Here is a 22,592-nt window from a genome sequence, read left to right as displayed (position 1 = left end):
GCTTTTCAAATGCAAGAGAGATAAACCGAAGTGTAATCAGACCTGGACAATCAAAGGACAGTGCGAGTGTAGTCCACAGAAGAAGGGGGAACTATCGTGCTTGGAAAGAATACAAGGCAACCATGCCTAGAGAGGGTATACCCCAATTAACCTGTGGTTAAAAGCTCCACATTATTTTATTCATCCATCTTTTCTTTAAACCTGTTAATTCCTGGTCAGCATGCACTAAGTTCAAAAGCTTTATTATAATTTATTTACCTGAACCTCTTTTGTGTCTCCATGCTCAAAGTACTCCTGTACTATCGGGTTGACCATTTTCTCTAGTTCCTTCTCATCTATCTCAGGCACAACCGTCTCATAGACCGTGTCCCCCTGTGAAAACACACACAAACACACACACAAAATATCAGTCAGCAACAAAGATGCACAGCAAAGTGCATGCACATTCATTATTGAATTTCTTGCCTTTGTTTCAGGATTATACAAAGTATTTAGAGGGTAATCATTGCAACAACAAATCTATAATATACACAGTCAATTCAACTAACAGTACTGTGTAAAAGTCTTGAGCCACCCCTCATTTCTTTATACTTTGCTAGGAAAATGGGAAATAGGTGCAGTGATTTATTGAAACATGAAAACATACATGGAAATACAGTTAAAAACATTTTTTATAATTCTAATGACTTTGAATCAATAATTAGTATGATTATCTTTATTCTTCTTAGGTAAGCTATGTTGTAATTTCTTTGAAGTAGTCAGGAATACCCCAGGCTTCTTGAAGGACATTCAAAGCTCTTCTTTGGATGTTGGTTGCCTTTTGGTCTGTTCAGATGGTATTGCATGGTGAATCAAAACCTGATGGTACTTCTCTGCATTCATAATTCCATCAATTTTAACAATTTGGGACCCCCCATTTCCCTTCCTTAAGAATGATGGCCATCCTTCCACTTCCTCTGCTTTTTTTGTTTTTAAAGGGCTGAAATGTCTTTTGTCCTCCACTTGTTTAGTTTCCTCATATGTTTTAAGGACATGCTACACACAATGCTGGGATACTATGCCAAGTTTTCGGCTAATAGGTCTTTGGGAATGAGCTTTTTGATGCAAAAATATAATTTTATACCTGTCAGTTTGCCTGTCAAACAGTTTTATCTTTTCATAGATTCAACTAAAGAAATGGGAACTAATGATGTGTTTTTGTGACAGGCTGCCAGTAACAAAGTGCCTAAAGATACAGTTTAAAGTTCTTTGCTAAAGTGTCATTCACAATTATCAACATTTTCCAAAGTGTACAAAGCGTACTCTTCTCAGACCCCCTCCTCCCCAAAAGTGTACAAAAGAAAATGTTCTTTTTTTCATGACATTTAATTTCACCTGGTTCTTTGGTATTTTAATGTAATTGGAAGTATTAAAAACACATCCTGGTGTTGAAAAATGCTGGAAATACTGGTATCAAATATACACTTTCCTATCTATTAAAACATTGTACTGTTGCACTAATAAACAGACACACCTATATGTTAGAATTTATAGGGTGCAATAAACTGCTTTGAATGTGAATGTGTACTGCACTGCATGTATGCAACATGTACATGCTGCCATACTGTAAACAGTGGAAGGGGAGCAATTTGTCACCTGAATAGCCGGTCTTGTGCGAAAAAAGTGATTTCCGGTGTTTGCCAAAAAAAAATATTGCTGGTATTTATACTGTTGTAAATGACTTATTGACCTATAATCTGTCATATCTCAAACATTATCTCTCAGGAATTACATCAGTTCATTTTGAGTCAAAGAACATTCCTGTCTCATAGTAGAAGCTGCAATCAGTTTTTGGCAACACCAGCTGCCAGTGTTGCCAACTTAGCAACTTTGTTGCTAGATTTAGAGACTTTTCAGACCCCTCTAGTGACATTTTTTCCTCCAAAAACCGACTAGTGACTTTTTCCGGTGACGTAAGCGACTTTTGGAGACAGGCCAGCGTTGTACCAAAAAGTGATAGTCTGCCAAAAAGTGATTTCCAGTATTTGCAATAGAGGGTGATTGCCCTCATTTAAACTGCTGTAAATGACTCGCTGACCTATAAACATATGTCAAATATGTCTCTCATGAATGATATTACATTATTTTAAGCAAGAAACAACATTTCTGTCACAAGGTAGAAGGTGCACTCAGTTTTTGGCAAAGTAACTTTTATATATTCTTTATTAATGAGGGTAAAAACTGTCATTGACATTAAAAAGTCTTTTTAAGGAGAAAATCTGGCCAAGAGGGCTGCAGAAATCACAACAAATATAATATCACAGTTCTATAAGGATATTTTAAGTGGCCAAAAAAAAAAAAAAACAAAACAAAAAAAACAAAAAAAAAAAAGGACTGGATTGATTATAATGTAGGTACTAATGCAGGCACACAGAGTCACAAAGATACTTGCAAAACAGGTAATTTCTTCATTTCATATATAAGCTCTTCATAAATCCTGTTGACTGCACTCTATTTACTAATATAATCAAAGATATTACACATAAAAGCACACAGAAACATTGGAAATCACTTTATGGCAGACGATCACTTTTTGGCACAACACCGGTCGCCAATCACCAGATTATGCACAAATATATGAGCCAGCATTAATGAAAACATGCCAGGAACATTCAGAATTAATGTACATACCTTCTGAATAAAATTCATCGTCGTTTTCTGTGGTTTACTGCATACGGTTTCCATTTTTGATTCGGCTTTTTGGAACAATAGTTCCACTTCCTTGTTAAATTTATCTCCAGCGGCTTTGGCTGCTTTCCACACCTGCTGCGCCACACTCACAGCTTGTTGCTGTCTAATATCATCAATAGAGTCTGTAGGAGCCAATGTGAACTTAAGATGGTGCAATTTTAGTTTGTAGGTGTATAGTGTGTTCTTCATTTGTTATTGTTGGTTGTTGCTGTTACTGCTCATGTAAGGCCTTAAATGGCATTAGATTTAACTGTAAAACCCATTTGTTCTGTTCTTTTAGTTAGCTATTGAACTAAGCTCTGCGCATGCTCACTAGGACACAGAGGTTAGAATAGAAGTGTGGATCAGCGGCAGAGCCAAGTACGGTGTAAAAAGGTTTTTTGACCGTGCTGCAACTGTAGGTAAAGATTGATGCTGTTATTATTTAGCTACCATCTAAAACGTGGATCATTGTAGGGATATTTTCATGTGTGTCTGATCTGAGAGAAGCTCGGATGTATGTGGATGGAAATGTGACCTGGATGAACAAGATGGTGGAAATAAACGCTCAAAACTACGACCTGATTCTTTTTTGACTGGAGTAAGAAGTAAGAACGGTGCAAACGAGTCAAGCCCATCATTCTTGCCTGCTGCTAATACCGGTGAGTGGCTTTGAAATTACGTCTTAAGTCTGCCACAACATTAAGTCAAAAAACCATTTCTCTGGCATCTTTGTGCGACCATGTTGCGGACATGAGCGATCAGGAATTAGACAGAGCCCAAACGGATTATACCGCTTTGTGGGACGACGCGGTGAAAATACAGAAAGCCTTGATTCGCTTAATATTAATCTGGATAACCATGGAAATCGTTTCCTTGTGTTAAAGCTAAGTGGTTAATTTATCGCTTCTACCGCTGCAATCGGTCACGACATTATTGAAACATTGTAACCGCAATGGCGGACCCGCAAAACGAGGATGCGGAAGTTGCAGTTACCGACGATGACCAGAAGAGGGCAGTCGTGCCCACAGAAAAGAGCTTTGAGGAAAAACTGCATCAGTTTATCACTGCAAGACGATCTAAACTAAGACTGTTGACTGCAAAATCCAACCAAATAGAGCGCCTTATGGAAGATGAAGATAATCTGATACATATTGAGCAAAAGGAAATAAAGAGTTACAAAAAATTGTATGAGGAATTCACCGAACTGAACCAGTCAGTGAAACTTTATTTGAAAGAAGAGGAAAGCGAGGCCGACCAAACATTCTGGTTTGAGCCCAAAGTATCCAACTGTCAAGACTTCATGAAAAGAGTAGAGACTTGGATTGAGGAAGCAAAACTGCATAGAGTCTTGGTAAAGACAAGTCAAAAGGACGTCACTCCTAGGGACAGTGTTTCGAATGTTTCTGCAAAGCAAAAATCTGGCAAGTCTTCCAGTCGCAGTAGTCAAGCAAGTTCACATGCATCTTCTTCAGCAATACGTTTGAAAGAGGAGGCCAATAGAGCAGCGCTCATGGCAAAAGCAGCAGCATTAAAGGAAAAGAAGGCACTTGCACTGAAAGAAGCCCAGTTAAATGCAGACAAAGAACAACTGGCGATTCAAACAGAACTGGCGGCTTCTGCCGCACGGCTTAAAATATATTCTGAGCATGAATCACCTCAATTACAGCTTGGTGCCGCAGCCGCAGTATTACAGTCAAGTCAACTGGACGAAGATGAAGGTCAGCACAGGTATGAGGCATCACCACCCAGACGGGGATACCAAGACCGGCCAATGCATTCAACTAACACCCCGGCAGTTAGACCAAAGTCATCTGTGGAGCAAAGGTCAAACTCATTACCTGCAGCTGAGCCGCTTCAACATAATAGAGACACAAGTGAGTTGTTCAAAGTGATGAAACGTCAAAATGACATTACAGAGTTGCTTGTGAGAAACCAGCAGCTGTCCCGCCTGCCTCAAAGAGACATTCCCTTGTTCTGTGGAGATCCACTGGAATTCCAGTCCTTTCTAAAGGCATTTGATCATGCTATTGACGCCAGAGCTGACAGTGAGGCAGATAAGTTGTATTTTCTGGAGCAATATACTAGGGGTGATCCAAGGGATTTAGTTAAAAGCTGCCAACATATGCCAGCACATCGTGGCTATCATGAGGCACGGAAACTCCTTAGTGATCACTATGGAAATGAAGTTAAAATTGCTTCAGCTTTAATGGAAAAGGCTTTTAAATGGCCTAAAATCAAGCCAGAAGATGGAAAAGCTCTCAGTGCCTTCTCACTGTTTCTCCTGAGCTGTCGCAACACCATGGAGGATGTTGAATTTATGGATGAGCTGGACAATCCCACCAATATGAGAGTGGTAGTGTCAAAGTTGCCATACAAACTCATGGAGAAGTGGAGGGGTCCCGCATACGAGATACAAGAGCTGCGAGGAAGCAGAGCCAAGTTTCCTGATCTTGTCAAATTTGTGGATAAGCAAGCTAAAGTCATGATGGATCCGCTATTCGGCAACTTGCTAGAGAGTACAGCTGCTGAAAGGAAAGACAAAGCGAAGCTTGACATTAGGCTACGGTCAAAACCAGAAGGAAAGAAAGGTACCAGCTTCGCAACTAATGCTACTCCAGTTAAGAATGAAGGACTTACCATGCAAAAATCAAAAGGTGAAACGACACATCTTAGCAGTGCTTTCAGCAAACCATGTGTGTTCTGTGAAAGAAATCATACTTTAGAAGAGTGTCGAAAGATGGGTGAAAGTCCACACAAGGAGAAAATCGAGTTCCTCAAGAAAGCAGGTCTGTGCTTTAGCTGCTTAATTAAAGGCCATGTAAGCAAAGACTGTAAAAAAAGAATGACATGTAACATTTGTGCTCTTAAACATCCTAGCATGCTACACTTTGCTAAACAAAGTAGCTCAACTAGTGACAAAGAGACTGAGGAAAAGGTGCAGGAAGGTGCTGCCATACATCCAGCAACTACAAGTGGGTCAGTAGCTGCAAACATTGAAACAAGTGCATATACTGGGGCGGGAGATGGCTGCATCCTCTCTATCGTACCAGTGCAGGTGAAATCAAAGAAAGGCAACAAGGTAGTGGAGACTTATGCCTTTATGGACCCAGGTAGCTCTGCAACATTTTGCACCGATGCACTTGCCCTACAGTTGAACCTGCAGGGCAGACGGACGATGCTGGAGTTGAAAACCATGGGTCCCAAGCATCATGTGGAAAGCTATTTGCTCACAGACTTGGAAGTAAGTGGGATTAATAGCAATGACTTCATCGATTTGCCTAAAGTATACACACAGAAAAGCATCCCTGTGTCACCAGGAAACATTCCATCACAAGAGGATATAGAAAAATGGCCGTACCTCAGCGAAGTCAGAATACCCAGCATTAATGCAGATGTTGGGCTTCTCATTGGAAGCAATGTGCACAAAGCATTAGAACCATGGCAAGTGATTAACAGTAGAAGTGATGGGCCATATGCAGTCAAAACTGCTCTTGGATGGACAGTCAATGGTCCACTTAGAGATCACACATACACGGACTCAGAACACTGTGGACATTCACAAGCTACAGTAAATCGTATTTCAGTGGAGAATTTAGAGCAACTTTTGCTAAAGCAATATAATCTGGATTTTCCAGAGCGTCTGTGTGATAAGGCGGAAATGTCTCAGGAGGATCAGCAGTTCATGAACTGCGTGAGAAGCTCTACATATCATGCCGATGGTCGTTATGTCATTGGGCTACCAACAAGGAAAGCTGCTGTCACAATGCCCAATAACCACAGTGTCACAGTGCAAAGAGCTCTAACACTGAAAAGGAAATTCAAAAAGAATTCTGTCTTCCGTCGGGAATACAGTGACTTCATGAAGGATATGATCGCAAAAGGTTATGCTGTCAAAATCCCAGAAACCCAGCTAAACTGCCAGGATGGTAAAGTTTGGTACGTCCCACATCATGGTGTCTACCATCCGCAAAAAGGAAAGTTACGAGTGGTCTTTGATTGCAGCGCGAGCTTTCAAGGTACGTCACTAAATGGTGAACTCTTGCAGGGTCCAGATCTTGCAAACTCCCTGGTTGGAGTGCTAACACGCTTCAGGAAAGAGGAAATTGCGATCATAGCCGACATTGAAGCAATGTACTACCAAGTAAAGGTCCCTGAAAGTGACACCAACCTCATGCGCTTCCTTTGGTGGCCTGAGGGAGATATCGAGCAGGACATGGTGGAATATAAAATGACTGTGCACTTATTCGGTGCTAAATCCTCCCCGACTTGTGCAAATTATGCTCTAAGGAAGACGGCCCAGGACAACAGTATCAAGGCATCGTCTGAGGCTGTGGATACAATTCTCAACAATTTCTACATTGATGATTGTTTGACATCTGTTAAGCATGCAGCTCAAGCCATTTCCTTGTACAAAGACCTCAAAGCGTTGTGTGCCTCAGGAGGATTCAACCTAACCAAATGGATGAGCAACAGTAGAGAGTTTTTGGCTTCTCTACCAGAAGACGAGCGAGCTAAGGAAGTAAGAGCTGTCGACTTGAGTAAAGATGAGCTTCCAATTGAAAGAGCGCTTGGAGTTCTGTGGTGCATAGAATCCGACTCATTCAGGTTCAGGATCATGGTACAAAGTAAACCAAGTACTAGACGAGGGATTCTGTCTACCATAAGTTCCATTTATGACCCTTTAGGATTCCTGTCTCCCTTCACGCTTCCCGCAAAAACATTGCTGCAACAGTTGATCAAAGAAAAACTCAACTGGGATGAGCCTGTTCCAGACATGTTCGCCCAGAAGTGGTTTGCGTGGTTAAATGACCTGAAACAGCTGTCTACTTTCACTGTAAACAGATGTTTAAAACCAGCAGGATTCGGGGATGTTGCAACAGCCCAACTCCATCATTTTGCAGATGCAAGTGAAAGCGGATATGGGACTGTCTCATACCTCAGATTGACAAATAACGAAGGAAGAGTGCACTGCGCATTCATGTTGGGAAAGTCGAGGGTTGCTCCCTTAAAACAAATGACAATCCCACGAATGGAGTTGACAGCGGCAGTGGTAGCTGTGACCATTGACAAAGTGCTGAAGAAAGAGGTTCAAATGGAACTACAGGAGTCGGCATACTGGACAGACAGTACAACCGTCTTGAAGTACATTGAAAACAACACTCGCCGATTCAAGACGTTTGTTGCCAACAGGATTATCACTATTCGGGAACTGACTAAGCCAAAACAATGGAGTTATGTCAGCACAACACAAAATCCAGCCGACTATGCATCAAGAGGCCAAACAGCAGCCAAATTAATGAGCAACCTTTGTTGGATTCAAGGTCCATTGTTTCTTCAAGAACCAAAGTGTCTGTGGCCACAGAAACCACAACATCTGGAGATCACTGGGGATGACATCGAGATGAAAAGGCCAGTCATCACAAACCTCATCGATGCAACTGAAAGCACAGATTCTGTGAACAAACTCATTCACCACTACTCTAGCTGGTATAAACTAAAAAAGGCCGTGGCATGGATGTTAAGGTTCAAGGAAATGTTTATGCAAATCAGGAAAAGGAGAAAGGAACTACTTGCAAAAGACGGTTGCATTCAAACTGACCAAGAGAGACAGCAGACTGTAGACCAAATGCAAAGCTGTATAACAACAACAGGTAAAGGAGGTCTAACCGTCAAAGATGTAAAAGGAGCTGAGCACGAAATAATCAAGTTCTGTCAAAACCAACATTTTCAAGATGAAGTCTCAAGTTTGAAAAGGGGAAACCATAACCTAAAGAAAAGCAGTCCCCTGTATAAGTTGGATCCAGTGCTTCAAGATGGGTTGTTGCGTGTAGGAGGTCGCCTCAGTAGGTCTTGTATGCCAGCAGAGGCCATGCACCCAGTTATTATACCAAAGGACTCCCATATCGCCACCCTGATACTGAGAGACATTCATGAAAGGATTGGACACTGTGGAAGAAACTATATGTTGTCTCAGCTACGCCAAAAGTTTTGGATCCCCACTGCAAATTCTATCACAAGGAAATTTCTCTCAAAATGTACCATCTGCAGAAAGGTCAGAGCCAAAGGACAAGAACAAAAAATGGCCGACCTGCCCAAAGATAGACTTCAGCCAGATGAGCCACCATTCACACATGTTGGCACAGACTACTTTGGGCCATTTTTGGTTAAAAGAGGACGCTCAACAGTGAAGAGGTATGGAGTACTTTTCACATGCCTGACCACAAGAGCTGTGCATATAGAGATTGCTCACACAATGGACACAGACTCCTGCCTAAATGCAATCAGGCGGTTTATGTGCAGGAGAGGTCAAGTTGCTACCATTCGTTCAGATAACGGCACAAATTTTGTTGCTGCAGAACGGGAACTTCGTGACGCCATGCGACACTGGAATCAAAACAAAATACAAGACACACTTCGGCAAAGGGAAGTAGAATGGATTTTCAATCCTCCAACAGGTTCTCATTTTGGCGGGAGTTGGGAAAGACAAATACGGTCAGTGAGAAAAATTCTGAAAGCTGTACTCAAAGAACAGACTATGGATGATGAATCCCTGCAAACACTTCTATGTGAAGTGGAAGCGATAATAAATGACAGACCAATAACAACATCTTCTGAGGACCTGAATGACCTTGAAGCTTTAACCCCTAATCACCTACTGTTACTGAAAAGGCAGCCTTTGCTGCCACCTGGACTGTTCAAAAAAGAGGATCTGTACTCGCACAGAAGATGGAAGCAGGTGCAGTACTTAGCCGACCTATTCTGGAAGCGGTGGGTACGTGAATACTTGTCAGCTCTACAGGAACGTCAGAAATGGACTCAAGTGAAGCAAAATCTCTCTTCAGGAGATGTAGTAATGATTATTGATGACTCTGCTCCAAGAAACTCTTGGGTCCTAGGTAGAGTCATTCAGACCATTCCAGATGCAAAAGGACTTGTTCGCAGAGTGTTAGTCAAAACAAAATCAAACACTCTGGAAAGACCTGTTGAAAAGCTCTGCCTTATCTGCGAAATGGACCGTTAAAGGACTCTCATGAGACCTACTGATATGTGCAAAGGTGTAAAAATGTACATATGTGTATACTATGGGCTCCTTTGTTTATTATTTTGGTAATTGGCATCCATATTGTCTCCCAATTAGGGGCCGGGAAATGTAGGAGCCAATGTGAACTTAAGATGGTGCAATTTTAGTTTGTAGGTGTATAGTGTGTTCTTCATTTGTTATTGTTGGTTGTTGCTGTTACTGCTCATGTAAGGCCTTAAATGGCATTAGATTTAACTGTAAAACCCATTTGTTCTGTTCTTTTAGTTAGCTATTGAACTAAGCTCTGCGCATGCTCACTAGGACACAGAGGTTAGAATAGAAGTGTGGATCAGCGGCAGAGCCAAGTACGGTGTAAAAAGGTTTTTTGACCGTGCTGCAACTGTAGGTAAAGATTGATGCTGTTATTATTTAGCTACCATCTAAAACGTGGATCATTGTAGGGATATTTTCATGTGTGTCTGATCTGAGAGAAGCTCGGATGTATGTGGATGGAAATGTGACCTGGATGAACAAGATGGTGGAAATAAACGCTCAAAACTACGACCTGATTCTTTTTTGACTGGAGTAAGAAGTAAGAACGGTGCAAACGAGTCAAGCCCATCATTCTTGCCTGCTGCTAATACCGGTGAGTGGCTTTGAAATTACGTCTTAAGTCTGCCACAACAGAGTCATTTCGTGAATCGATGATGGCCTATTTTAGAGAATTCAACGAGGTCTTTGAATTGATCCACCAGATCGGAGGCCATATTGCTGCAGACCCTGCAATAGTGCAGTGGTGTACAAGTGAATGAGAGTAGATGCCTCGGGCATTAGCGGTCAGGCGGCAGTGCTCAATTTACATAGTTCTGACCGTCATTTTCTAACTATTCGAAAAGCGTATGTTGGGTGTTAACCCCCTCTGCCCGGTGTATGATTTGTATGCTTTGGGAAATGTTGATAATTGTGAATGATTCCTAAGTTGTCCATTATGTATAGACACAACTCTGGTTCATCCCTTGAGGTACCTTTTTTAATGTTTATGATTCATAGATCAATACAGGTGAGAATCACCAGACATCTCATACCCATAGGATATATTTTGCTGAGTATGCTGAGTACTGCAACATTTATCACTAACTGCAAATTATGCCATCAAAGTTAACCTTTGTCAATATCTATTTTATCCAATAAGAGAGCTTTATCTTATTTCAGTTATATTTTTGCTGTAAAATGAGATTGTCAAGAATACAACACCGTCACTAAAACCTGCCATAAATCTTGCCATAATACAGGATCAGTCTACTATCAGTCTGCAATTGGATGGGGTCAGTTATATGTAATCTGTTTCTGATAACACAGCAAGTAACTGATAAATCTTTGAAAAATCAAATTTGCTGCTGTCTACATAGACAGAAATTCACATTTAACTAAATTCACATTTAACTGAAATTCACATGCAACTCCTTTGACTATTACATTTGTGCTCAGCAACCTTCCTGTTCCACAGGAATATGACCAGAATACAACCAGCTGGTAGCCAGTTGAGTCAAGTTGTGTTCATTGACAAAGACTCATTCAGACTGATGGCAACATGCTGGCAGTGTGTCTGCATTTGCAAATTAGATCAACAATCTCTCTAGATCAACAAGAGTGATTGCAGTCAGTCCAAGTCAGACTGCCTCCTATCAGGCGACCTGTGCAATTACCTTGGGGTCAAAAGTGGAATATCCTCAAGCTTTGAGCAACCATTTAATCACAAGTTGCAATTGGTCACAGAATATGGAAGGAAAAAAAATAAATAAATAAAAAAAAATTCAATACAACCACCAGGCAGCTACCGATGTTTTTTGTACATACGAGGAGGTTGCTGTGCTATTTTTACTCGTGTGACTGAGCCATTAGCTTACTGTGAAGTAGGAGACAGCTTTGTCAAACTAAATGTATCCTGTGTTGGATGGATTTTCGGTTAAGCAGATTTAATGTGAGTTTGCTTAGCTAACTTTCTCTCAGGATGGTGGTGCATAAGATGAACCTTCCTGTTCACAGTATTCTTAGAGTATTTTAATTTATTTAATAAGATACCAAATATCGATATTTGGTGTCCCTGTAACGATACAATATTGCGATATTATGCTGTATCGGTCCCCCCCACCCCATGTCAGTGTTAAGTGGCTATACAAACCAAACATTACTTTGAAAATGGTCAGGTAGAAGAACTGGACTAAAAAAGGGTGAAAAAGCAGTCAATGGCAAAAAAAGACCTTCAGAAAGCCTGAAGAATTATTGCTCAAGACCACTTAAAAAAGAAAGTCTGGCTCCTTGGAAGCAAAATATGAAGAAATGAGGGGTGATTCAAGGCTTTTGCACAGTACCGTATGTGCCAACTTAGTATCACTGCATCATGTATCCGATATTTAAAAGTATACAGGGTAATTTTCAATGTGTTTTTCTTTTATTAAACCCCTGAACATCCACCAGATTCCCAGAGAATTGTGTAGGCTTTGTCGTGAGTGTGTTTTACCCAATGAAACTGGAAGCTGTTACTTTTGAAATTAAGTCCCATATCCATTTTGACCTTTCAGTTCTATTACAAGCTTTCCCTTTTTGGGTATGGCAAAAATTCCAGAAAAGGGGTGTAAACCTAACCCTGACCAAAAACAGGCTGCTGGTGAACTTTAATGAAACCTAAACTACTTCTGCTTCAGCAGTTGCATTTATGAATTTCAAGCATATCAGTAAAAATTTTAAAAAGTAACTTTCAATTGTAGTTTTGTGCAACCCGGAGACTATCTGAAGCACTGGTTAAAATAAATAAGACACCCATATTATAAATTTGGGAGTGTTCTTTGTGTTACTTTCATGGGAGATCATATTTTAAAACAAAGAATTAGTCAAAAAAGAGCAAAGGGAGGCATTCGTGTGTGTTACAGTTCCCATTTCTGGGCAACTCCTTGATCAGGTGATCTGTGCATTCTGATCCAAAGGCCACAGTCTGCACATATCTATTTTTCTGTACTCCTCTGTCCCAATTCCCTTTTAATATTTGACATCTTTCCACCACCTGTGTTCCAGTCAAGGCCAAAATCACACCGGATTTTTGGAGCAATTTTCAAACTGTTATCAGCATTTTACCGACAGAAGCGCCGTTCCCAGTCTGCATTCAGTTACAGGCGCAGCAGGACACAAACAAACTTGGCCTTCGGCGTCACACTGAGCATTTGCATGATAACAGGGTTAAAGATTGCAAACAGTGTTGACTGCAATGGGACGGAGCCATCTGGATTTAAGAATCATGCTAGTAGACAGATTTTTTAACAAGGTTCAACCAAACCTTGTTAGCATTTTGATATGAAAACAGTCTTGCATTTGCCAGGAAATCGTATTGTAAAATTTTCAGTGTTTTTCCTCAGCATGGACATAGATTACAGTGCATTTCATCAGCAGTTCAATATCAGCACATGGACAGAGATAAAGGGTGCCATCAAATTCACTGCAATTCTGCGGGCCACTATGAATCTCGAACCCCTAGCATTGATGCTCATTTGCCACTAGGAAAAACTGACCACTGACACTCATGTGATGCCAATATTATTAGACATAACAGATTGTCTAACATGTTATGCCTCCCCCCACAAAAAAAACCAGACTCACCTGGGCAGATTCATCATAGTTGGGGTCGTGTATGTCAGGCTCCTCATCTTCGTAAACCATCCCAGCAGCTCCCCAAACTCCTTTACCACCTGCCCCACCTGAACACAAAGAGTCAGCAAGAATAGTCCAGGGTTAGCAGTTTAACTCATGGAGGATGCACTGCTCCAAACATGGCTCCACTGTTACTATGATGGCCTATGCTTGCTTTGCACTGAGTGGGTGGTGACTACACTCTATTCAAAAGGTGTGTCAGTCGCTGTTCAATTAGGACGGTGAAAGCACCACATCTCAACCATACAAAGTAAATTTGATACTGAGCAGCAATGCCACTTTAAACAGATTCATAAAAACAGCAGATCTTTTCCTTTACAATGAATGATTCCATAAACCGTCATCCATGGGACCGATAAGTGCCCTAGCTGACGGAGCCAGTCTAGTCTTTGCAGCTAATGAACATGAAACAGGCCAATCAAATCAGTTTCCACTGTCAACAGTTAGCATGCACTGTGTCCATACAAATCACAGATGCCAGAAATTCTCAAAATTGTATGACCAGGGCCTATTTCTCACTGCTGATAAACTGTCTGATATTACACCACATGACTGCCAATGATACCTTTTTTTGGCAGGCCTCTGCCTTTGCCCGTCCTGGATTTGCGGTCATTAGTGTTGACTTTGCCCTTCGGGCTGTGCGGGTCACTTCCCGCCAAATCTCCCGATTCGGACAAAGACTCGCTGGCGGAGTTGCGGGACGAGGATTTGCGCAGGCGACGCTTGGCTTTAGCTTTCAGCCGAGCCTCGTGGAGTGCCTTTTCCTGGGGCGTCCAGTTGCCGTTCACCTCGGCCCCGTTCAGCAAGTCTTCGTCGTCGCTGTACGGATGGTTAGCCTCTGCCAGAGTTTCATTGGGAGCAAACATCCCTGTGATCAGAGAAGAGAGGAGTTGTCTGTTAATGAACTGGTTTGCACTGTGATTAACACTTTTGTTACAACGTGGCCATAAGTATATGGACAATAAATATATAGTTTTACATTTGGTAAAAAGGCAAGTAGACTGCTACTTGTATAGCACCTTTCTTCTCAGTTAAACACTAAAAGCACTTTCTACTGCAAGTCTCATTCACCCCTTCACACACACACACACACACACATTCATACAGCACTTATATCTATGCCTAAAGTGCTTTCTAATATTCACACATTGCTTTGATGGATGGATCGGGGTTCATTATCTTGCCCAAGGATACTTCGGCAAGTGGAGTGGAGTCAGGGGATCAATCCACCGACCTTCTGACTTGTAGCTGATTCACTCGACCACAGCATCAGGATGGAGAAAGGTCTTTCCATTTTCAAAATATTAATGTTTCAGTGCAGATCCATAAAAAAAATGGTTTTGTCTCTTTGTTGTAGAGAAGGCACTAAGATTATGTTTTGCCATCACAAACTGTTAAGGCAAAACTCACAATCACCTTTATTCTGGTCAATACCTAAATTAACAAGATTATTCCTAAACTTTAGAAATACTTTTTCAGTGTACTTCTGTGAACTTAAAAAAAAAAAAATCACTTAAATGATGTTTAATTAAGCTAAAACTCTTCTTGTTGACCAAACTGCCCAGCCTTTCATACACATCAACATGCTTCTAGTGTTCATAACTCTAGCCATGTGGTGTGTGTGATTAACTGTTCCTCTGTGAGATGACTGCTAAAAACAAGAACAGAAGTCACAGTAAGTAAATGCTAAACAAATATTTAGTTACAACACACAAGTCCAAAAAGAATCCAACACTAGTAATCTGAACAATAACAGAGACGACTCAAATAATTTACACTAAGGAATTGATTTCAGAGGTAGGCAACTTTCACAAGGATTTTACAATGTGAATAAAATGGCATTTAAAAAAAAAAAAAAAAAGTTTAAAAAGGTAGCAGCTCTGCTACTAAAGCTGAGGCTGGGCTGCAAGCCTGAGCAGTTAATGGTGACTGTATTTCCTGGGGATACAATGCCAAGACTCATTCTGGCAAGAAGACATGGTAACATTTAACCCATCGGTGTTGTGCAAGATAGCTAAGCCCCATGACTTTTTAGGCATCAAAACAGCTCAAGACTATAGTGAAACATTACATATTTTAAGGTTTACGTGCCAGCTTACAGTCCAATTCTCCCTGCATTTGCAAACATTCAGTGTGCACTCAGCAAACAGCACAAGCAAACTTCAGCTAACACACCAGCTCAGAGCATGAAAACACTTACTTTCTGACCACCTGCATGTGTCGGGGCAAAGTTTTTCATAGCAAGCCAAAGGTCACATAACAGCCAAATCATTACTCAGGAAGTCTGCAGTGCAAACACGCACACGCACGGGTTTGTGAAACTCACCAGCTCTATCAGCAGACATAAGGTGGACCAAATCAGTATTTAATACGTTTCTCTTCTCTGAGTATATTAAAAAAAATAAAAAATGCTGTGTTTCAGTAAACTAAACTCAAGTTAGCGTCTTGCAAATGTGGAGAAAGAAACAACAAGTGGGACTGGAGTTCTGATGCAGGCATGGGAGGGAGGAGGGAGCAAAGGAGAACTCATGTTGCAGAAATGCTGACGCTAGTTTTTTTTTTTTTTTTTAAACTCCTGTCTTCTCGCGATCTGTGGGCCACAGCTAGAGTGGACCTGACTACATATGGCGTGGCTGGGTCCATGGGTGATCACATGACAGGAGTGGGGGAAAGCAGCAGGAGGAATGCCTGAGGGTGAAATTAATACCCAGAACCCCCATGCATGGTTCTAAAAGGAAGTTTGTGGAGTAACAGCCCTATAGATTATGGGACAAGTAGAACACACACAGAGTCCCAGCACACAGTTAATTACTACAAAACAATAACTTTCTAATAACCTCAAAAGATCTCAAACATCTGCAGAATTCATCCAGCAGAGTAAAGTTAATAAGGAAGCAAAAAAGGAGGATACCTCCCTGATTTAACCTGTTGAAATAAAAACAGCACCACACCCTGGCCTTCAGAAATCAGTAAACAACCGACCATGTGTCACCTCCTCCTTTGGTTCCTCCTCCTTCCCCCAGTGAAGGATTCAGGGCCTGTTAGGGCAGTAAATTAGGAACTACCCAATGGCAGTGTGCCAAACACACAACTGACCAACTAGAAAAGAGCAGAAAAATGAGAAGGCACAAGGACAAAAAAATAAAAAATAAAAAGTTGTTTGCCAAGAGTTGCATAAGCAAGTGTGAGAAAATCCAACCAAGCCTACTAACTTTTAACTCTATGCAGACCACGTGACTCTCCTCTTAAGGTTTTTACTCTACAAAACAGCAGGTCTGCGTGTCACTGTCACAGTCCCATACAGTTGCAGTGACAAACTTGCACTCTGGTCTTTAACACAGCATGCCTACTAGAGTGCTCAATGGAAATGCCCCCCCCCCCCCGGTTAAGCAGTTAGCACACATACAGATACAGGCAGATGCAGGCCAGCACAGGACCTCTGCCCTGCATGCCGTGTGGGAGCTATTAACAGCCAGAGAACCTGATCAGCGGGGCTCGGTTTTAGGTCTCCATACGGCTGCAGTGCTCATGAATGAGAAGGAGGTCAGTGGAGCAGAGCTTTCACATTACTCCAAAGGGATGCACCTTTAGCTTGTGCTATATTTACAGCTTTTCAAAGCTGTAAATATAGCATAAGCACTGCGTAAGTATTAAGTTAGACACATGCATGTATATTAAGTTCTTTTAAGTATTTTTCTTTTAATTCAAAGCACAACATCTGCACATCTTATGATGCATTCAAAGCCAGTTATGTACCGATAAAGCAGATGAGAGATATATTTAACATGTCTACCCTCAAAAGCTTCAGCTGACACACCCTACCTTAAACAAATACTATAAAACCCCAAGGGTGCAGGGAGACTTTTAATGACACTCCTCTGTAACCAGTTTAAAGTTAAATAAAGGTGGTGGGTAATACATCATATGAGGGCTGCACAAAAGGTAAATACTGCACAAAATACTGCTCTCAGTTTCAACAGGTTTAAAATCAAGCATCACTGAGTAAATATGAAAAGACATCTTTCTCGGTTAACCCAAGCAAAAAATGTGTGGGATGTCCTCTGAGGCCAAATAAGCATCTGCACCATGATAAAGGGGGAAAATGGGAAAACAGCCTTTCCATATTTGGTCCTGTGGTGATTATCTTTTGACACAAGTAAAGGGCGTGGAAGTCTTTGAGGTTTAACTGTCATCTGGTTTAATGAAAGGAGACTCCGGCTAAATTTTCCTTAAAAACATGTTCCAGGCACTTAGCCTAAACTTACATGGTGATTTGTGCTTAAATATACAACTGTAACAGGCTCACAAACTGGCCACACATGCACCACAATATAAAAGGTGCATGGTTTACCAAATGGGAAACACTGTTTTGTCTCTCTTTTTTTTTTTCCCCTTTGCTGACTGCAGAATAACACCACTGCAGATAAAGCACAAAAGATTAGAGCTACTCTGATAAACAGTTGAGAGGCTGATGGCTCGTTTTGCAATCAGCAGCCAATCGCCTCCACCCGTGCATTGTAAAGCACATCTGTGGACGGGCAGTTTGTTCAGTGTACAAACCAAAGGGCCTTAATGCCAGTGGACTGTGTGCGCAAACATGTTTTCACGAATGGGAGTTGAGGCTTAACAAAAGAAGAGTGGCTAAGACCATAACAGCGTGTACTTGGCAGGCCACGAAATGATCCAGCTTGACGTTTATGGCAGCGGGTTTCTTCTATGATGCCCTCAACACAAGGAGTTATGCAAATGTTCCCACATGTGGGGGCTCTAACCAGGCCTAAAGCTGCCCCCTTTTAAGAGGGACAGTTTAAGAGAGCACAGACCTGCTCCCTAAAAACCCACACAGACCACACTGTGGTGAAACATCCTGCTCACAAGGGAGCAGCATGTTAAAGTGTGTCTGATTTTCAGAAGTAGATTCTTACAGTAGTCAACTAAGTAAAAGCAGAATCATCTTTTAATCCACATCTTTTAATCCATGAGATTAAAAAGGAGAATAAATATGAATGTCATGCTGTATTAGTTGACTGTGTTGATGTAATAAAAACAAAAGCTAAAAAGAAAACACAAGATGTGGCATAAAGAAGCTCCAATAAATGATTTCCAAGGTCAAACACTTTTACACTTGATGCTGACTCAGAGCAAGAAGAGGTCGGCCTTGGTTTTATGGAGCGTTTTGGCAGCCCATCAGGCTGGCAATGCAAAGCTGTCACTTTAGCCTCTAATAGCTCATCTTAAAACATCTTAATTAACATTTAACAGCAGTGACTTGTTGCTGAACTGAGAGACAACAGAAATGGCTTAGAAGTCTGATCATTTGGGCGGATTAATAAGACTTTACACCCACTGCTGTGTGAGCTCAGAGTCCAGACTGACCCACAATCTGACAAGGAGACAGCTCCTTGTTTTCCAGCCCAGACAATAGAACCTGTGACGGTGTCCGTCACCACCTCATCAACCCTGGATGGTCCATCAAGCATGGCTTGACCTCCAGGAAACTTGCGCATAAAAGTCCATCTGTGAATACCCACTTACATTGCTATGACTTAATACCAATAACATCATGTGTCATACACACACACACACACACACACACACACACACACACACACACACACACACACACACACACACACACAAAAAACCACCCACCCTTAGGACAGTCAGCTGTGGGGCGTTTTCAGGCAAACAAATCGAGGGAGATTATGATATGTTATGTGTGTGATCCATAAACTGTGGAGCTAACAATACATTTCTTATGTAACATTTAAATGCACTGCAACGCAGAGCTTATGTAAGGCTTCCCCGTTGGCTCTTATTTTGTAGTGGGCTGCACATTTCCACATCACCGTGGAAGCCATGTGGGCCACGGTGTCATTCAAAAACAACAAATACAGGCGCAGTGATCAAAATAATCGCTCACATAACCTAAGAACGCAAAAGAATAAATATATCATCCCGGTTTTGTTTGTTTTGGTGATGAAAAAGGGTGATACCTTCTAAGCCTTAATATGCGATTTGGTGCAGGATATTGAGGTTTAATGCCATCTGTACAGCGTCCCGGACGGCTTAAACACCCAAGGTGACAGAAACTGTGCCATATTCGCACGCAAGGACTGCGGAATCTATTCTTTTAAAGGTAAGCTCAAACACAAAGTCTTCTCTCTCTCTCTTTTTCCGGCTTCCTTTGCATCGAAAAATGGACTGCAAAGAAAAGTCTCAACAACGACTTGCAAAAGCGGAAGTAAGCGCCGTGATCCCGTCCAATCAAAATCGTTAAAGGGTTAAAGTAAAAGCAGACCAACAAGCTTCTTTAAGAAAGGAAAAACCCCAATACAAATACAAATGGAGGTTGGTGCAAGCGGCAGCGTCGAAAGCGCAAATCTGCGCCCGTGTGCAGAGATTTTTATTAAGTTTTGTTTGTTTTTTTTTTTACACCCACCACCTCTGAGTGCGTGTCTGGTTTTTAAACGGAGCACATGGTGGTGTGTAGAGCATGGCTGGCGCTGCAGCCCACCCCATGCAAAAGTAGGGGGACAATAGATCGGGCAAAGCACTCCTAACATAGGCCCTTCTATGTAGCTACCTCTCCGGGGCTTCACACCGACGCTCGCTGCGCAGCAACGAGGACGGATTCATGCACTCACCGTCGGCCTGAGGAGCGGTTTCCATGTCGGTCGCCATGGCGCCCTCCCTCTTTCCAACTGCTCGATTAAAAAGCCCTCTCGGTGCACTCGTCCCGTCGAGCTGCCTTTAGCTGCAAAAGATCCTCCCCTCTTCCTAAAATAAAAACATAAAATAAAATCCTACAGGACAAATTATTGCAAGCTTTACGACGAGATGGAGGGCAAAACGCTGCAGTCTCTGTGCCTCTTTTTCGTGCTTTAGCTTAAAGCGGGGGGGAAATGATGAAAATGTCAAAGGAGCTAGAAAAATGTGTGAAGGCGCGAGATGGAGGAGTTTATCCCTCTTCTCCGCGTGCACGGCTGGGGTGTCAAGTTAAAAAAAAAAACGACGAAGGCGACAGAAGCGGGGGGAGGTGGAAAGGGAAGCGGGTGAACTAGTTTGAGAGCATTTCACCAAACGGCCTGCAAGATAAACAAAGTCTGTTTTTAACTTTGCAGGAACGACGCGAGCGGAGTCACGTGCGATAAAGCGCGGATGGGGAGTGGTCAGCGCAGGGGGCGGGTGCTGATCCGCTCTGGCCAATCACAGAGCAGTCTGCACGTCTTGGGCGGAAAATACCTCAATGTTTGAGTTTTAAAGACTCAGGATTACCTACCGAGCTGAGCTTCGTCATACTGGGAGGAGAGGAATGGGTTATTTCTGTCATTTTCTTCCGTGTATTAATTATTCAGCTCTTTTTTTTTGGGGGGGGGGGGGGTATTTTGTTTGTGTTCTGTAACTTTGATGTACTATAAATGATCCTTTTATATTTAGGCCCTCATATCTATTTTGTTCCAAGTTATAACTCTCTTGTTGTTGCACACTTATTTAATTATTCAAGACCAATAAAGATTTATATAGCTAGACAGAGTGTCTGTCTCTATCCCTGATGTGAGTGCCTAAAGCGTTACTTTAAAAGTACATTACTGCAAAAGCAGCGGGCATCATTGGTGGTTTCATAATAAATATGTTTCTTATGTGTCCCTGGATGTAAGTTGCTCTGTGTCTCCTTATTCTACACTGACTAACTTGCTATAAATAGGAAAAACCTGATAATCCAGATCGTCACCCTCTTAAAATAATGGCCTAAGTCATTGTTTTCAGATTTTTCAGAAAAACTGGCAAAAAAAAAAAAAAAAAAAAAAACTGAACCAAAAATTGAAAATACAATTTAGGCAAAAATAAAACTTTTGTTAAAAAAATGACTGGCCATTATTTTAAGAGGGTTTAAGTACTTTATATATGTCATCTGAATTCTTGCCGCCAGATGGTACTAAAGCCTCTGTTTGATATAATGAGCTCTTGGTATTTGTCGCTGTCTTGCTATTCTTTCACTGTAATGCCTGCATGTTTGCTTACTCACCCAAATGCTGGCTCACTGTGCACATTTTCTACACTTTCTTTCTGTGGCTCATCTTTCATTTGCTTTTGAATAACATCATGTTAACTTAGAAATGTATGATGTGTAACCCTACTGTTTGTGACAGCGGATTTGAATAATTTGGTTACTGCTGAAGCTCTCAGGAGTGTCTGTGTGGGTTTGTGAAATAGGAAAATTACTTTGTTTTGAGTCAGGGTAGTGAACTGAAGCTCAGCACTGGAGACGTGTCCCCCTTTTAAAGGTAACATGTAAGCTAAAAACTGAAATAATGTTGAAAGTACACACACTGGCCACTTGATTAGGTACAAATATTCAACTACTTGTTAATAGTAGAACTGTTAGTAGAATCCCTGTATTGGATAAGCCAAAGAAAATAGATGGATGCCAATAACATGGTCAAGATGACCTGCTGAATTCCAAATAAGACCATCAGAATGGGTAAGAAAGGTGATTTAAGTGACTTTGAAAATGGCATGGTTCTTGGTGCAAGATGGGCTGGTCTGAATATTTCAGAATCTACTGGGATTTTCCCCACACAACCATCTCTAGGGTTTATAGAGAATGGTCTGAGAAAGAGAAAATATCCAGTGAGCAGCAGTTCTCTGGGTAAAAATGCCTTTCCAATGCCAGAGGAGGATGGCCAGACTGCTTCGAGCTGATAGTAAAGAAAATAACTCAAATAACTACTCATTATAACCAATGTATGCGGGATAGCATCTCTGAATGCACAACATGTCAAACCTTGTATGGACCTTGTTTGGACTGCAGTAGCAACTCCTGTCACTTAAGAACAGGAAACTGAGGTTACAATATTCAGACTCACCAAAACTTGACAATATAAGATTGGAAAGACGTTGCCTGGTCTAGAGAATTTTGATTTCTACTGCGAAATTCAGATGGTAAGGTCAGAATTTGCCATAAACAACATGAAAATACAAATCCATCCTTCCTTGTATCAAAAGTTTAAGCTGGTGGTGGTATGTGGAATACTTTTAAACACCACACCCTGATCATGTCCATCCACAAAACTCAAATCATCTCAAACTTGCTTCTTGATCATGACGATGAATTCAGCGCACGCAAATGGCCTCCACAGTCACCAGATCTCAA

At 41.5% G+C, this 22,592-nt stretch overlaps 1 protein-coding gene across 2 annotated transcripts in view; it reads right to left on the bottom strand.

Annotated features, from left to right (window-relative positions):
- Positions 1-20,579, bottom strand: part of pdcd4a (programmed cell death 4a) — a 28,924-nt gene extending 8,345 nt beyond the window's left edge. The window contains exons 1-4 of one of the 2 annotated variants that reach the window (XM_030734946.1): positions 20,083-20,579; positions 14,001-14,303; positions 13,385-13,482; positions 259-372 (exon numbers count right to left, since the gene is read on the bottom strand). In XM_030734946.1, coding sequence (XP_030590806.1) covers positions 259-372; positions 13,385-13,482; positions 14,001-14,303; positions 20,083-20,119 — 552 coding nt within the window. In that variant the 5' untranslated portion in view covers positions 20,120-20,579. Of the gene's footprint in view, positions 1-258; positions 373-13,384; positions 13,483-14,000; positions 14,304-15,761; positions 15,911-20,082 lie in introns of those variants that run through there. The other variant, XM_030734955.1, reaches the window with a different exon arrangement.
- Positions 20,580-22,592: the final 2,013 nt, after the last annotated feature.

Source organism: Archocentrus centrarchus, chromosome 1 (genome assembly GCF_007364275.1).
Source record: "Archocentrus centrarchus isolate MPI-CPG fArcCen1 chromosome 1, fArcCen1, whole genome shotgun sequence".
Lineage (NCBI taxonomy): Eukaryota > Metazoa > Chordata > Actinopteri > Cichliformes > Cichlidae > Archocentrus > Archocentrus centrarchus.
Note: the sequence above shows the minus strand (reverse complement) of the source record. Positions and strands in the feature narration are given on the sequence as shown.